Source organism: Erpetoichthys calabaricus, chromosome 12 (assembly GCF_900747795.2).
Source record: "Erpetoichthys calabaricus chromosome 12, fErpCal1.3, whole genome shotgun sequence".
Taxonomy (NCBI): Eukaryota; Metazoa; Chordata; class Cladistia; order Polypteriformes; family Polypteridae; genus Erpetoichthys; species Erpetoichthys calabaricus.
Genome location: NC_041405.2, coordinates 148,517,344 through 148,535,038, shown reverse-complemented (window position 1 = coordinate 148,535,038; position 17,695 = coordinate 148,517,344). Strand labels below are relative to the sequence as shown.

At 42.8% G+C, this 17,695-nt stretch overlaps 1 protein-coding gene and 1 long non-coding RNA gene across 2 annotated transcripts in view; one reads left to right on the top strand and one right to left on the bottom strand.

Annotated features, from left to right (window-relative positions):
* Window positions 1-17,695, bottom strand: part of LOC127529878 (uncharacterized) — a 71,718-nt gene that overhangs the window by 23,055 nt on the left and 30,968 nt on the right. The gene's annotated exons all lie outside the window — the stretch shown is intronic.
* The window catches only part of ap1m1 (adaptor related protein complex 1 subunit mu 1), a 113,687-nt gene continuing 99,299 nt past the window's right edge, over window positions 3,308-17,695 (top strand). The window contains exon 1 of the mRNA XM_051935014.1: window positions 3,308-3,585. Coding sequence (XP_051790974.1) covers window positions 3,544-3,585 — 42 coding nt within the window. The 5' untranslated portion in view covers window positions 3,308-3,543. The remainder of the gene's footprint in view (window positions 3,586-17,695) is intronic.

Here is a 17,695-nt window from a genome sequence, read left to right as displayed (position 1 = left end):
AAATAAAAAAATTGAGAAAGCACAAGTACATAAGTATTCACAGCCTTTGCCATGAAGCTCAAAATTGAGCTCAGGTGCATCCTGTTTCCCCTGATCATCCTTGAGATGTTTCTGCAGCTTAATTGGAGTCCACCTGTGGTAAATTCAGTTGACTGGACATGATTTGGAAAGGCACACACCTGTCTATATAAGGTCCCACAGTTGACAGTTCATGTCAGAGCACAAACCAAGCATGAAGCCAAAGGAATTGTCTGTAGACCTCCGAGACAGGATTGTCTCGAGGCACAAATCTGGGGAAGGTTACAGAAAAATTTCTGCTGCTTTGAAGGTCCCAATGAGCACAGTGGCCTCCATCATCCGTAAGTGGAAGAAGTTTGAAACCACCAGGACTCTTCTTAGAGCTGGCCGGCCATCTAAACTGAGTGATCGGGGGAGAAGGGCCTTAGTCAGGGAGGTGACCAAGAACCCGATGGTCACTCTGTCAGAGCTCCAGATGTCCTCTGTGGAGAGAGGAGAACCTTCCAGAAGGACAACCATCTCTGCAGCAATCCACCAATTAGGCCTGTATGGTAGAGTGGCCAGACGGAAGCCACTCCTTAGTAAAAGGCACATGGCAGCCTGCCTGGAGTTTGCCAAAAGACACCTGAAGGACTCTCAGACCATGAGAAAGAAAATTCTCTGGTCTGATGAGACAAAGATTGAACTCTTTGGTGTGAATGCCAGGTGTCACGTTTGGAGGAAACCAGGCACCGCTCATCCCCAGGCCAATGCCATCCCTACAGTGAAACATGGTGGTGGCAGCATCATGCTGTGGGGATGTTTTTCAGCGGCAGGGACTGGGAGACTAGTCAGGATAAAGGGAAAGGTGACTGCAGCAATGTACAGAGACATCCTGGATGAAAACCTGCTCCAGAGCGCTCTTGACCTCAGACTGGGGTGATGGTTCATCTTTCAGCAGGACAACGACCCTAAGCACACAGCCAAGATATCAAAGGAGTGGCTTCAGGACAACTCTGTGAATGTCCTTGAGTGGCCCAGCCAGAGCCCAGACTTGAATCCGATTGAACATCTCTGGAGAGATCTTAAAATGGCTGTGCACCGACGCTTCCCATCCAACCTGATGGAGCTTGAGAGGTGCAGCAAAGAGGAATGGGCCAAACTGACCAAGGATAGGTGTGCCAAGCTTGTGGCATCATATTCAAAAAGACTTGAGGCTGGAATTGCTGCCAAAGGTGCATCAACAAAGTATTGAGCAAAGGCTGTGAATACTTATGGACATGGGATTTCTCAGTTTTTTTATTTTTAATAAATTTGCAAAAACCTCAAGTAAACTTTTTTCACATTGTCATTATGGGGTGTTCTGTGTAGAATTCTGAGGAAAAAAATGAATTTAATCCATTTTGGAATAAGGCTGTAACATAACAAAATGGAAAAAGTGATGCGCTGTGAATACTTTCCGGATGCACTGTAGATTCTTAAACATAATGTATGGCACTGTATGGTTCTTTACTGGGTTGTGTGGTTCTTCATTGAACCATTGCTTGACAAAGAACTATTTTATGAGTTCTTTGCATTTAGAGTTGGTTGTTTGGGCTTTGAAGAACTTCATTATACTGTATGTAGAAAAAAATGAAATATTCAGTGTATAGTAGGCTGCAGAACACTAACAGATTAAGAAAACCTGGACTTAGCTTGTTTTATCAGACGTATGGAGCAAGAGTCCTTTTAACATCACAAGCTACTGGTATTTCACAAACCTGTTATCATCTAGTCATGGTTATTCACTGTATGGCGACTGTTACTCATCTAAATAAATTAACAGATCTTTCTGGAAGCGGCATTGCTCTGAAGAACCACTCTGGCATCCTTTATTTTTAAGAGTGAATGTAGATAGATTTGGCTAAGAAAATTAATAATTAAGAAAGAACACCTCTGACTTGGCAGTTACAGTCCCAGTGAGGTGCTATACAGGCAGTAGCCGGGAGTAGGAATGACAGGTGGAAGAGGCAGAGAATGCGTCCCATAACTGAGTAGCCCCTTTTAGTCAGTTTATTAATTTGCTGAGCCTCTTTTGAAGTGATATTAGAAAACCACACTGGCCATCACAGAGTCATAGAAGATATGAAGGAAGCCAGTATCCACTTTAAAGGAACACAGTACTCTAATAGAAATGAGCCTGCTTTGCCCTTTCTTCTATAGTTCCTCTGTGTTACGAGATGAGGCCAGGGTATTACTGATGCTGAGTCTCAAGTACTTGTAACACTGGACCACCGCCACATGCAGTACCTGAATAGTGACCAAGTGTAGAGGGTCTTTGGTGTGGCGTATGTCACTAAACAATTCCTTGGTTTTACACTAAGAAACAAACTTCTCCCCCTGACTCCTCTCTTCTGTCTCATCCCCCTTGTCAATACACCCCATAAGTGCAGAATCATCTGAGAAGTTGTACAGGTGAAATGGCCTGCTGTTATATTTGTAGTCTGAGGTGTATAAGGTAAAGAGAAAAGGAGACAGGCTTGTTCCTGGTGGTGCTCTAGTATTGCTCACACTGTCGTCGAGTCCCACAAACGGTGGTCTGCCCGACAGATAGTCCATTATCAGGGCACCACAGGTTCATCCACATGCATTTCTCGGAGTTTATCCCTTAACACGGATGGCACTGAAGACACCATAGAAATCAAAAATCTAATCCTCACAGTGCTGCCAGCTTTGTCCAGCTGAGAATAAGCCTTGCGGAGCAGGCAGATCACCGCATCCTCCACTCCGATCGGCAAACTTCAGGGATGTAAGCTTTCTATATTAGTTAATTGTGTTTACTAATGGAAATAAAACAACTTTTTACAATTATAATAATTTTATGAGCTTAATTTCGCAGATCTGTGATCAACACTATTGAAAACATACAGTATATTTCTTAGAAACTTAACATGCGGTAAAATGGTATTTTATGCATATAACCAGTTGTTACTGATCCATCTCAATAAAACAAAGTTCCAACTTTCAAAAACACTAAACTATAATCTTACAGTTACTCATAAAGGCTTGAAGATAGGCAGATACGCATTATAATTAACTTCTTTTATCTACATAACGTCTTAGTTTTCTTTGTTTAAAGAGCTTAAGTTTTAACAGGGAGAACAGTTCGTTCTTTAGTCCCCGCCTTTTCCTTAGCAACCATCTCTGTTGGCCAGGAAGTTGCCACTTTGTGACTGATAGTACAGCAGCCAATCGGCGAGCAAAATAATACATGCGCCGTATTGATTGGTCGGTCGTTTAAGCACTTTGTCCCACCTAGAAATTTCCGCTTCCTTCTTCCTCTGAGGCTGGAAGTAAGGGTTTTGACAGACACATTCATTGGACGAGTACATCTTACACTATAACGGGTGACTCCGGTAGTGGATGAAGCGATCCGGTGGCTTTAAAATGCATTCTTAGAAATACCGGCTTTACACCCATCTGTAGATTATTCACATTGACATCCGCAGCTCGGAAAGAGAACACAAAAGACACGATTGCCTGGGAGAAAGCAACCGGCGATTCAGTATGTCGGCTAGCGCGGTTTATGTTCTGGACTTGAAAGGAAAGGTAAGCCGGTGGAGGGAGATGGGGGATTATAATTGCGCGTTCTGCCTCTTTTTATGATTCTGTGGCTGCACAGGTTTACCCTTTTGTGTCTTCTCGTTTCTTTGACACAATTCGCCAGGTTATTGCGACACCGATAATTAGCATATAGCGGTATTGTATGTACACCTGCGACACGTTGCAGTCAGCTGTTTCCTGCAAAGCGGCGTTACGACAGGGGAAAAAATCCAGTTAATCTTTGTCGAAAAACAGTTGGCAGATTGTTGGTGCTCCTGTTTAAAAATTAATGTAGTAAACCAAAATGGCTATAAAGTAACCTCAAATGTCAGCATTGCCAGTGTAGTAAAACGAAATGACTAATCTAACCTCATATTTCGCCATCTTGGGTTAGAAAGTTTGTCGTATCTGAGATGTTTTGACTTTATCAGAAGTTGAGAGACTATACTTTCAGTAGACACTTTTAGTTTTTTTCTACTTTATTATAGCAGTGTCACGTTTTTTTTTTTTTAAATATGTTGTTGTAATTTTTATCGACATAGTCAATGAGTGTATGGGGAGCCCATTCTAATTCTGGCAGCACACGTTGCAAAGCAGCTAATCCATCCTTAGGAGGGTCCAGAGCCTGGTCACCAAATGAAGACCATATACACTACCATTTAAAAGTTTGTAGACACCAAAAATGTTCATGTTTTTTTTTTATCAAAAATACCATTAAATTGATTTAGAAATACAGCCAAGACCTTACTAGTGTTTCAAATGCGTATTACTGCTTGCAATGACTGATTTTCATTTTATTATTCACATGTACAAAACCTCATTTTGGGCGGCATGGTGGCGCAGTGGGTAGCGCTGCTGCCTCGCAGTTGGGAGACCTAGGGACCTGGGTTCGCTTCCCGGGTCCTCCCTGCGTAAAGTTTGCATGTTCTCCCCGTGTCTGTGTGGGTTTTCTCTGGGTGCTCCGGTTTCCTCCCACAGTCCAAAGACATGCAAGTTAGGTGGATTGGCGATTCTAAATTGGCCCTAGTGTATGCATGGTGTGTGGGTGTGTTTGTAGCTGGCACCCTGCCCAGGATTGGTTCCTGCCTTGTGCCCTGTGTTGGCTGGGATTGGCTCCAGCAGACACTCGTGACCCTGTGTTCGGATTCAGCGGGTTGGAAAATGGATGGATGGATGGATAACCTTATTTTCAGCGGCCATTCCTTCAGTGTCCTAATACTAAACACCCTTAGGTAATCCATAAGGTATGTATAAAAGCTAACTGGTTATTCGAGAAATCCTAGTACTGTAATTGCATTTGCGCCGCTGAAACCTTTTCTTCTGTTCACTTGAATTGCTAGGTACCAGCATTACTAAAGTTCAGTTCTGGCATCAACAATGGCCAAAATGAAACGGCTTTCTCTCTCTCTCTCTCTTTTTGTAGAATAACTTTTATTATATGTGACAGATTACCAAGAAAATGAAGATTTCATACAAAGGTGTCTGTTACTTTTTTAAGAGATGATAGCAAATTGGATCTAACCAGAATAGAAATAGAAGAGGAAGGCACAGATGCATAAAATGTTTGAAGCCCGGGAGCGTACAGCCACCCTCACCCCGACACAGACGGGCAGGACACAGGTTTTAGTCCACACAGCACACGGTTTATTAACACTGTTGCCTTCACAGCACAGAACACAACACAGTCCCTTTTGCTGCCAGTCCTTCCGCCTCCACTCCTCCTCATGAGCTTCGTCCTCTTCCTCCCATTTCAGGCCACTGAGTGGTGGTGACTGGCTCCTTTTATAGGGCACCCAGAAGGAGTCCAGGTGCCCAACGAGCTTCTTCCGGCTGCACTTCCGGGTGTGGCGGAAGTGCTGCCAAATAGGGCTCCGCAAACTTTCAGGTGCCCCTTGGCGCTGGCCACGGGCCCCAGCGGGGTTGAGCTGCCATGCTCATAACCCGTGGCCCCGCTGTAAGCAAAAGGGCACTGCCTTCTGCCAGTCCGGGGAAGAAACAGTCTTGAAAATACTCTCTTTCCCCCTTACATACTCGGGACGTCCCGGCCGGGTAAGGGCTCCGGCTGTCTGCCACAAAGTATAGTATGTCATTTGATTGAGAAACAAAATGCCTCGCACTTCCTCAGTTGGCCTCTTCATTATATATTCTCCATATCATACGTAACAAAAGAAAAGATACCTTTGGGTTCCTGACTTTAACTCTTTCAGGGCGGGTGTCGACTTTTGTCAACTGGAGAGGTTCAAGGCAATAATCAACTGTAAATGGTGACCAAACCCATCGTTACATGTTAGTTTGCTAGAAGGAAAGTTTGCTTCATTGGTTTGACCGAGATTCCCTGTACTCGTGTGTCTGTGTGTGTGTAGCGTAGAGCAAACAACGGCAAAAATGGTGTCGACATCTAGTGAGAGTTCGAAGCGAAAGTACAAAGCAAAATTCTGCATGGACGATGTTTTGCGTATTATCACTGAATTGGAATCTGACTTGTTGGACTCTGATTTTGATGCGAGTGATCTGGAGATCGAAATTGAAAACGAAAGTTCAGCTGATTGTGGTGCTGAACTCGCTTGTGTAGCTGATGCCAATGTTCACATGGGAGGACTGCCACTTACGATGACAAGATGTATACACCAGATTGCATTGCACTGCACTGCAACCATGACCGCTACTGCAGTACCCCAACCCTGTCACATGAAGACAGCCTAGCAGCCAGCCTGCCACACATTCCTGCCAACCATCATGCCCCCCCTGTGAGCAGCTCAAGCCACAAGAGATGGCAAATTGGCGGCCACAGCTTGCAGCAACAGAAGTTTTATATTGATTTATGTGTCAAACTGTTGCTTTGTGGGCTTTTCAGAAAACAGTTTTTTGGAAAAAATATTCAGCCCTCAAAGAGTTAATATGGTTCTGTTGTTTTGCCAGTTTTAACCATTTTGCTTCATTTGCCAGTTTCAAATATGGCATTTTCATTGAAATGCTGTCTATAAGACCAGCATTCCAGAGTAGTCTTTTATCTATTACTGATGACACTTATTATTTGGTGTGTATTTAAAGAAGAAGCCAACTGAGGACCCATAAGGTTTTTGCTTCTCAGACTACACACTCGGATGTACGTCTCCCCTTGGCAGTTGTGCTTTTCCTTCTTTTTCTATCCGGAATGTTCAAGCAAATCCTAGAAAAAAACCCAATCTAAATCCGTTACGTAGTTCTTGTTCGCTGGCTAAGCGGATATAAGATACACCCTGAGGTTGGCACGTGAGTGAGGAGGGTCCTGCCCACCTCCCTGTGGCCCACTGCGTGTCTGTTGGATTCGTGTAAATAAATCGCTCATGCAAGTGAACTATGATTCTTAGTGTGATGAGAGAAGTCGCAAAATCAACCGGAATGTTCAAGCAAATTCTAGAAAAAAAAAAAAACGTAGTTCTCGTTTGCTGGCTAAGCGGATATAAGATACACCCTGAGGCTGGCACGTGAGTGAGTGAGTGAGGAGGGCCCTGCCCACCTTCCTGTGGCCCGCTGTGTGTCTCTCGGATTTGTGCAAATAAATCGGTACTGGAAGCGAACTATGATTGTTAGTGTGATGAGAGAAGTTGCAAAATCAACCGGAATGTTCAAACAAATTCTAGAAAAAAAACTCTGGTCTAAATCCGTTACTTTGTTCTGTCGTTCGCTAGTTAAGTGGATATAAGATACACCCTGAGGCTGGTGAGTGAGTGAGCCCTGCCCACCTCACTGCGGCCCACTGCGTGTCTCTCGGATTCATGCAAATAAATTGCTCATGCAAGCAAACTATGATTCTTAGTGTGATGAGAGAAGTCGCAAAATCAACCGGAATGTTCAAGCAAATTCTAAAAAAAAAAAAAACAACTCCGGTCTAAATCCGTTACTTTGTTCTCTTGTTCGCTAGCTAAGCGGATGTAAGATACACACTCGCATGCCAGCCTCAGGGTGTACTGTAAGTGAGTGAGGAGGGCCCTGCCCACCTCCCTGTGGCCCGCTACGTGTCTCTTGGATTCGTGCAAATAAGTCGCTCATGCAAGTGAACTGTGATTCTTAGTGTGATGAGAGAAGTCGCAAAATCAACCGGAATGTTCAAGCAAATTCTAGAAAAAAAACCAGATCTAAATCCGTTACGTAGTTCTTTTGTTCACTAGCTAAGAGGATATAAGATACACCCTGAGGCTGGTGCGTGAGTGAGGACGGAGGGCTCCACTCCGCCCGCTACGTGTCTCTTGGATTCGCACAAATAAATCGGTACTGCAAGCGAACTATGATATGTTGCACAATGAGGGAAGTCGCAAAATTGACAGAGCACATTCTAGAAAATAAACTGATCTAAATCCATGAAGTTCTCTTTCGCTAGCTAAGCGGATGTAAGATACACCCTGAGGCTGGTGTGTGAGTGAGGAAGGCCACCCCCCACTCCACTCAGCCTGCTGCGTGTCCCTAAGATTTGTGCAAATAAATCGGTGCCGCAGGTGAACTATGATACTTAGTGTGATGAGAGAAGTCACAAAATTAACTGGAGTGTTCAAGCAAATTCTAGAAAATAAAACAGATCTAAATCCGTTAAGTAGTTCTCTCGTGAAAAGCAGACAGACAGACAGACAGACAGACGTTGGATTTTATATATATATATATATATATATATATATATATATATATATATAATAATATAGAGAGATTAACCAAAGAATTTAGATGTGCATTTTGTTTGTGTTCTCTTGTAACACTTGAAACTTTTGACTGGCCAGAATTAAGATTTTAGTTTATTATATAGATCTATTTTATTTATTATTTAGAAATACAGGTGTATAATGTTGTACAATACATTTGTCATGTTCGTCTCCTGAAAGAAAATAAATATTTAAACCAACATTAACCTTATGATATCTTCACATCTCACTTCGGAGTGAAAGGAAATGTTTAGGCTTGACAGAAATAGTGCTTTGATTTATATCGTCATACATATTGATTTCGACTGATATGAAAAAGATTATTGTGATAAGATTTTTTTTTTCCCATATCACCCAGCCCTAATTTTCAGACCTACACTTCTGCAGTAGAAATAATTGTAAATGGTCGTTCTTAGACGTTATTTATTGAGAAAAGCACCTCTTTTAATCATTTAACACAGAAAATATCAGCTTTGCTTGTGTAAAATTCTGAAATCGGAGATTATTATTTTCAGAATTAAAATGTCTCAGTGAATATTGAATCCAGTTTAGTAGAGCGTATAGCTGATCCATTCATCCTCTCTTGATACGTGGGTTTTCTTAATAAATTTAATCTTCTTCTATAAGACGCTACCGTGGCTGTTCGATTGTCTGTCCAGGATTTTAAATCGCCTGTAGCTCACAAACCGATTCACCTGAAATTTGGTACACATATACTACATGACACCTACTATCCGCTTTCGGGGTGATGATTGACCTCCAAGGTTATTCCTCTTTTTATTTATATTTTATTTTATTGTAGAATCAACTCTGCGCAGCGGCCGTGCGGCGCATGTTTATTGCTGCTGTTCTCATCCCTACCACCTTCGCCGTCACTTCCTCTGCCTCTTCATATCTTAAATCATTCTTGAGGCAGATTGCAACACAAACACTGACTTAATCAGTTTTAACGTGAAAAGATGCTGACGGAAGAAGAGAAGAAGCGGGCCGCTAGGGTGGAGAAAAGAAGAGCTGCTCAGGAAACAGCAAGGGCATCAACCTCTGAGCAAAACAATGATAAACGTACAGAAAAAGAGGATGAGAACTAGAAGGGAAATGTGTTCACTGCGCGTTATCGTGTAGTGTGCCATTACTGGTAGATAAATAAACACAGATGTCCATTTTATTTAAGGACTTGTGAAACTTTAAAGTGACCCGGCATGATTTAACTGTTTATAGAGTTAAACCTTAAACACTGCACTTCCATCTGTCCAGTGTGTCCAATGTCAGAATGTGCCAGGTTTGCCAGTGACTTTGGCAGGTGTTAATCGGCAAAGGTCAAGTGAATTGAAAAGGTGGAGTTTTACCTTTTGATTTATTGATCAGGTTGAATGACACACATTAGTGCAAAGTTTTTAAACTATTGGGTTTTCATGTTGCCACTGACTTGTGCAAATAATCAGCTTCAAATCAATTGCTAACTACAGCCTGGTGAGAAATTGGGCTAACAAAACATGAGGCTTGTAAGACACCATGGAAAGAGCAGCAAACACAGCAGGTAACTACGTTCTCCTAAAAACATCTCTGGGTGTTCTAGCAAAGCCAGCCTTCCTAATTCATACCATAAACATGAGATACGAGGCAACACACCCATCTTTAAACAAATTCAGCTAAAAGAGTGTCCTACAGATAGAGGAACCAAACACAAATGCTGGTGAGGGTCGACTTGAAAGTTTTTTGCCTGGGGAAACAGAAAGAAAAAAAAAAAGCTGTAGTATATTTGTTTGGTTATCATTAAAGGGAGACATTTCAACATTTAAAATTTTAATGATGTCCAGAAATAGAGAAGTAAGGTGCAGGGCCCTCCAAACATGGAGCCCAAGGCTGCTGACCTAGTTGCCCCACGCAAGGGACGAGCCTGCAAAGCAGGGGCCATTCTGGAAGAGGGGTGCCAGTCCGTCCATCGCAGGACCCAGAGTCCAACACTGGCTTATAAAAAGGCAATTTGGAGTTGTGAGTTAACCTAACGAGCAGCACGCTGTCTTGTGAAGTTTGTCCATGTGGGGTCATTTTTTTCTCCAAAGTAGTGCAATCGTTTCACATAGAACTGCGCTTTCTATTTTATTCTTAATTTTCAAACTGAGGCATAAAAAGTTAACAAAACATCTGAATCTAATTTGTTTTAAAATTTCATAGCTTTGTATCTGTTTCATATTATATGAACATTTACCGTGTTTCCCCGAAAATAAGACAGGGTCTTATATTAATTTTTGCTCCAAAAGTTGCACTAGGGCTTATTTTCAGGGGATGTCTTATATTTATTCCTGTACAACAATATACATTTATCCAAATACAGTCACGTCATCTTCTCCTGGAATATCGTCATAACTCTCCACATTCAAACCCTGAATTCCAGCCTGAATTTCTTGCTACTCCAGCCGCTTTTAGGATCCTCCAGGATCATTGTGCGTTTGATGAATGGTTCGATGTGGTGAAGCAAAATGCCAACATACAAATATAATTGTGGTGTTTTTATAGTCAAGCGTCGCATATTCCCCAAAGTAATGACACAATATATTTTAAAAGTCTCACATACCACCTTCTCTGCCGTCTTTTTTTATTTATTTTTTGTATCTTTACAATACCGTCAGAATGTACGGCGGCATATTTGAGCCACAGAGAAAAAAAAATAAGGACATAATGAAAATGTCTATTTTGTGATTAAAGTAAAAATTTTGGTTTTAACCTCGAAATGTCCACTTTATCCTTGTAGTTTACTTTATCATTAAAGCAGACCGTCGTAAACATCATCTTAAAACCGACCCAGTTGTCAAATCGCTATGTGCTTCTGGAGCTTTCTCCTAAACTCACAGCAGCAATCGCCCCACAGAACACATTACATTTATTATATTCCAGCTCTCTGCACATTTGGAATTCTTAGGTTTATACTTGATATCACGTTCATGATGAAATGCATTAAAATATGTATGTTACATTTTACAGATAAATCTTTAACTTTGTTTAAGTAATGAATACTGTTAATAGTTACATATAGGGATGGAACAGTGGCAGAGCGGTAGCACTGTTGTCTCGCAGGGAGTCACGTCCCTTGTGATTCCTGCCTGGAGTTTGCACATATTCCTGGTGGGTTTCCAAAGTGTGCTCAGTTTTCCATCCAAAGACCTGAAGGTTTGGGTATTTGGTGAAGTTACAATGACGCCAGTATATGTGTGTGTTTATATTCACCTTGCGATGAGCGGATGCCTCGTCCAGGGATTTTGTTTCTGTCCTGCGCCGATGCTGTTGGAATGGCCGCATCCCTGAATTGATGGATGTAATCATTAAACATCCTTTTCAGAGATATTGTGGCAAGGTGTCCTCGGAATTTAATGGTTGTTTTGGGCACACGTGTCACATCGCGTGAAGTATAAACCTGGCCTTGGGCGCCTTACTAGGGCTTATTTTCGGGGTAGGGCTTGTATTACAGAGCAGCCTGAAAATCATGCTAGGGCTTATTTTCGGAGTAGGTCTTATTTTTGGGGAATGTTAGCTCATTTGTGTATGGAGATGGTTGCAGTGCTATGTTATCATCTTTTATCCTTTTCTCATTCTGTGTGTTTGTGTGCGCACGTGCGTATATGAGTTCATGTACGGTGCCCTCCATAATTTTAGGGACCAAGACACATTTTTCCTTGATTCGCTCTTCTGCTCCACTGCTCCATGTCAGGACTCTTGCAGCTGAGTTTTGAATAAGCTGGAGCTGTGCTAGAAGATTAGAAGGGGCACCTGCCAGTAGGGAATTACAATAATCGATGCGAGATGTGATAAAAGCATGGACAAGTTTCTCAGTGTTAGAAAAGAAGAGGAAGGAGAGAACACGGGATATGTTACGGAGGTGAAAGTAAGAAAGCTTCTTAATGTGGTTTATGTGGGCGGAATAAGAGAGGGAGGAATCAAAAATGACACCAAGATTCTTTGCAGTAGAGGCAGGTCTGATGAGATCACCACCAAGACTGACTGTGAAGGAGCTCATTTTACTAAGTTGCACTTTAGTCCCAATTTGCAGGAGTTCAGTTTTGTTGCAATTTAATTTTAAAGAGTTCTGCTTCATCCAGGTTTTAATTTCACTGAGGCAGGTTGTGAGCTGAGAAAGCTCTGATGAAATTCCAGTTTTAACATTGAAGTAGAGTTGAGTATCATCTGCATAGAAATGATAACCCAGTCCATAGCTACAAATAATATGGCCAAGGGAAAGCATATAAATACAGAAGAGAAGAGGGCCGAGGACAGAGCCCTGAGGAGCTCCTTGTGTGACTGGCGCTGAGCTGGATCTGCTGTTGCCAAGACTAACAAACTCTAGCCTATCAGTCAGATAGGACTTGAACCACTGGAGGGCAGTGCCAGAGATACCCAGCATGTTCTCCATTCTGGACAGTCAAATGTCATGTCTGACCTGAGTGTCAAATGCTGCACTGAGGTCTAATAGAATTAATATGCTGGTTTGTCCAGAGTCTGCTGCCATAAGCAAATCATTGGTTATCCGTAGCAGAGCAGTTTCACAGCTGTGCTGCGCCCTGAAACCAGACTGAAAGGGTTCCGTCAGATTATTAGAGTTTAAGTAGTTGGTGAGTTGGGAAGCTACAACACGCTCAAGAACTTTTGACAGAAAAGGTAAGTGGGAAATAGGCCGGAAATTGTTAAGATTGTCAGCATCAAGACCAGACTTTTTTAACATTGGGGTTACAGAAGCAATTTTAAAAGTGAGCGGCACAGAGCTGGTGTTGAGGGATGAGTTTATTATTGTTGTAACAGTCGAGATTATGGCATGAAGGCAGGATTTAAGAAGTGTGCTGGGGATGGGGTCCAGTACACAAGTAGTCGACTTTATTTTACAAAGCAGGTTATTAACAAACGCAGATGTGACTGGTGAGAACTTAGAGAAGGAGCTGGATGGAGTGGGAAAACAGGGAGAGATATAAACAAATGATGTATTTACGTTAGTTGAATTATTTAGATCTTTAATTTTGTTACGGAAAAAGTGGAGGAATTCCTCACAGACTTCAGTAGAAGAGGTAGTTGGGCCAGATGCAGGTTTAAGTAGTTTATTAACTACAGAGAACAAAACCCTTGGGTTATCGTGGCCACTTTCTATTATTCTGCCATAATGGGTGTTCTTGGCAGCAGTTAGTGCTTCTCTGTAAGTTCTTTGATGGTCAGAGAAAGCCTTACGTGACATTCTCTCAAGGCGTCAGCCAGCTGCTTTCATAGATCGCAATTCTGAATTATACCAAGGAGCTGAACGTTTAAAAGAAACCTCCTTATGTGTTAAAGGAGCTGTTTTATCTAATGCTGAATGAAGGGATGAGTTATAGTGGTCAACAAGACTATCTAGTGTTGATGGAATAAGTGAAGACAGTAAAAGATCAGAAATGGATCCAGAATGGATAGAGGGACAGATACAGTGCATCTGGAAAGTATTCTCAGCGCATCACTTTTTCCACATTTTGTTATGTTACAGCCTTATTCCAAAATGGATTAAATTCATTTTTTTCCTCAGAATTCTGCACACAACACCCCATAATGACAACGTGAAAAAGGTTTACTTGAGGTTTTTGCAAATTTATTAAAAATAAAAAAACTGAGAAATCCCATGTACATAAGTATTCACAGCCTTTGCTCAATACTTTGTCGATTCACCTTTGGCAGCAATTACAGCCTCAAGTCTTGTTGAATATGATGCCACAAGCTTGGCACACCTATCCTTGGCCAGTTTCGCCCATTCCTCTTTGCAGCACCTCTCAAGCTCCATCAGGTTGGATGGGAAGCGTCGGTGCACAGCCATTTCAAGATCTCTCCAGAGATGTTCAATCGGATTCAAGTCTGGGCTCTGGCTGGGCCACTCAAGGACATTCACAGAGTTGTCCTGAAGCCACTCCTTTGATATCTTGGCTGTGTGCTTAGGGTCGTTGTCCTGCTGAAAGATGAACCATCGCCCCAGTCTGAGGTCAAGAGCGCTCTGGAGCAGGTTTTCATCCAGGATGTCTCTGTACATTGCTGCAATCATCTTTCCCGTTATCCTGACTAGTCTGCCAGTCCCTGCCGCTGAAAAACATCTCCACAGCATGATGCTGCCACCACCATGCTTCACTGTAGGGATGGTATTGGCCTGGGGATGAGCGGTGCCTGGTTTCCTCCACACATGACACCTGGCATTCACACCAAAGAGTTCAATCTTTGTCTCACCAGACCAGAGAATTTTCTTTCCCATGGTCTGAGAGTCCTTCAGGTGCCTTTTGGCAAACTCCAGGCGGGCTGCCATGTGCCTTTTACTAAGGAGTGGCTTCCGTCTGGCCACTCTACCATACAGGCCTGATTGGTGGATTGCTGCAGAGATGGTTGTCCTTCTGGAAGGTTCTCCTCTCTCCACAGAGGACCTCTGGAGCTCTGAGAGAGTGACCATCGAGTTCTTGGTCACCTCCCTGACTAAGGCCCTTCTCCCCCGATCACTCAGTTTAGATGGCCGGCCAGCTCTAGGAAGAGTCCTGGTGGTTTCGAACTTCTTCCACTTACGGATGATGGAGGTCACTGTGCTCATTGGGACATTCAAAGCAGCAGACATTTTTCTGTAACCTTCCCCAGATTTGTGCCTCAAGACAATCCTGTCTCAGAGGTCTACAGACAATTCCTTTGACTTCATGCTTGGTTTGTGCTCTGACATGAACTGTCAACTGTGGGACCTTATATAGACAGGTGTGTGCCTTTCCAAATCATTTCCAGTCAACTGAATTTACCACAGGTGGACTCCAATTAAGCTGCAGAAACATCTCAAGGATGATCAGGGGAAACAGGATGGACCTGAGCTCAATTTTGAGCTTCATGGCAAAGGCTGTGAATACTTATGTACATGTGCGTTCTCAATTTTTTTATTTTTAATAAATTTGCAAAAATCTCAAGTGAACTTTTTTCACATTGTCATTATGCGGTGTTGTGTGTAGAATTCTGAGGAAAAAAATGAATTTAATCCATTTTGGAATAAGGCTGTAACATAAGAAAATGTGGAAAAAGTGATGCGCTGTGAATACTTTCCGGATGCACTGTATTTTTTAATGTTTCTTTAAGAAATTTGTCGTTTACAGGTAAGAGGAGGGAAAGGCAGTGAGACAGTGAAAAATACTGCTTTATGGTCAGAGAGTCCCAAATCAGTGCTGTAAATGTTGGCAACAGATAGTCCAGAAGTGCAGATTGTGTGACATGCAAAGGGATTGTTGACTTGATTTATTAATTATGTGTCTTTCAGCATCAGTTCGTCTGGCATCCATCTGATGTGTGCATTTTTTTCAAATATTACCAACTTGATGACTTGTTGCTTGGCAGTTCTTCTTGCAGAAGACTCTTCTGAGAATGGTTGATGGCAAAGAGACTGAAGTGATGTTTGCAAGATGTGAGAACAGACCAGACAAGGCAGTGCTTTAGCTTCACAGGTCTAGAAGCATCCCTTCTATTAAAGATTTGAGGCGTGACTCTTCTTGAAACTGAATACCCATCTCTGCTCACGCACTTCATGTTTTTAATATTCATTGAGTAGATGGAAAGCAATAGTCACAGGACATGCAGCAGTTGCTTAGCAACTCCAAGCTTGTTGTGTCACAAGCTGGCAGGAATGTTGAGCAGCTGATTAACTGGCACAATGCATTGCTTAACTGATAGCAGCAGCTAATGGGTGATTTAGTAAAACTAGCTGGTGACACGTTAGTTTAGGTGCTGTAAAAATGTATTTATTACTTATATACTACTGGTCAAAAGTTTTAGAACACCTCTGTTTTTCCAGTTTTTCTTCAGATTTAATCAATTGAAATGCAGTCGTCAGGTTGGGGAGCCTGCAGTGGTAGTGTGTTGCCACACCCACTACACGACGAAACAACTCAGGATCCCAGTTGGTAACCCCCAGGCAGACACGCGGTCCAGTCCCACCCTCTGGAAATGACCCTCTATCTGCCGCAGCCAGGTGTTATGTGGGCAACCCCTTGGCCTGGTCCAGCCACTCGGGTCCCCACCAATGAGGATCTTATGATCTGGATCACCCTCGGGGGGGATACGTGCCACATGGCCATAAATGTCGTAACTGATGCTCCCTCACAATGCAGGTCATGCGCCTCATTGTGTTGCTCATGTGCCCATGAGCAACACAAAGTCAAACAAACGGTCCCCAAGGATTTTCTGGAGAGACCCAGTACCAAAGGAGTCCAGTCCTCGTCTCAGGTCACTGGATATCGTCCATGTCTCGCAACCACATAGCAAGACAGGAAGCACCAGGACTCTAAAGACTTGGACCTTCGTCTTTTTTGCAGGGATATCGGAAGAGCCACACACCTTTCCAGTGACCTCATGACCCCCCATGCCCCTCCAATCCATCTACTGACTTCATAGGAAGAGTCACAAGAGACATAAATGTCACTGCCGATGTAAGTAAACCTTTCGACAAGGTCGACACTCTCTCCGCAGACACACACTGCTGATGGCTGTGCCCAAGAGGTCATTAAAGGCCTGGATCTTTGGTTTTTATCAGGACCCTCACAAGCCCAGACACTCAGACTCCTTACTCAGTCTCTTGAGCACCCCGATCAGAGCCTCCATTGACTCCGTGAAGATCACAGCATCGTCAGCAAAGTCAAGATCCGTAAATCTTTCTTTGTCCCACAGTGAAATGCAGTGAATGACCTAAAATGGACAAAATGTAAGTAGTAAGCTAGCTGAGGTTTAAATGAAAGGTTTAGGTTACCAACACTGAAAAAAAAACATTAAATATTACAAATAGGCCTTCTTTAGGGAACAACTAATAGGTTATAACCTGCTGATGTTCTGCAGCATCATTTTAAAATAGAGTGCATCTTTACTGACTTCACAGCATCTCCTAATTATCATCTTAGTTGTCCCCCCTTTGATATTTTAAACTAAAGAAAGGCAGCAAGTGCGTCATGCAGAAATTGCCTGAGATTTGTTTGTTTGGCATACTTTTAGGTTCAGAAAGCTGTCCCACCTACATAAAGAGAGGACAGAGCTGACTAGACTTTCTTAGAAGGCTGGTATCCTTCAACATCTGCAATAAGATGCTGCAGATGTTCTATCAGACGGTTATGGTGAGCGCCCTCTTCTACGCCTCACGCCTGGACAAACTGGTATGGAAGGCAGGCTCTATTGTAGGCATGCAGCTGGATAGTTTGACATCCGTGGCAGAGCAACGGGCACTAAGCAGGCTCCTGTCCATCATGGAGAATCCACTGCATCCACTGAACAGTGTCATCTCCAGACAGAGGAGCAGCTTCAGCAACAGACTGCTGTCACTGTCCTGCTCCACTGACAGACTGAGGAGATCGTTCCTCCACCACACTATGCAACTCTTCAATTCCACCCGGGGGGGGTAAACATTAACATTATACAAGTTACTGTCTGTTATACCTGCATAC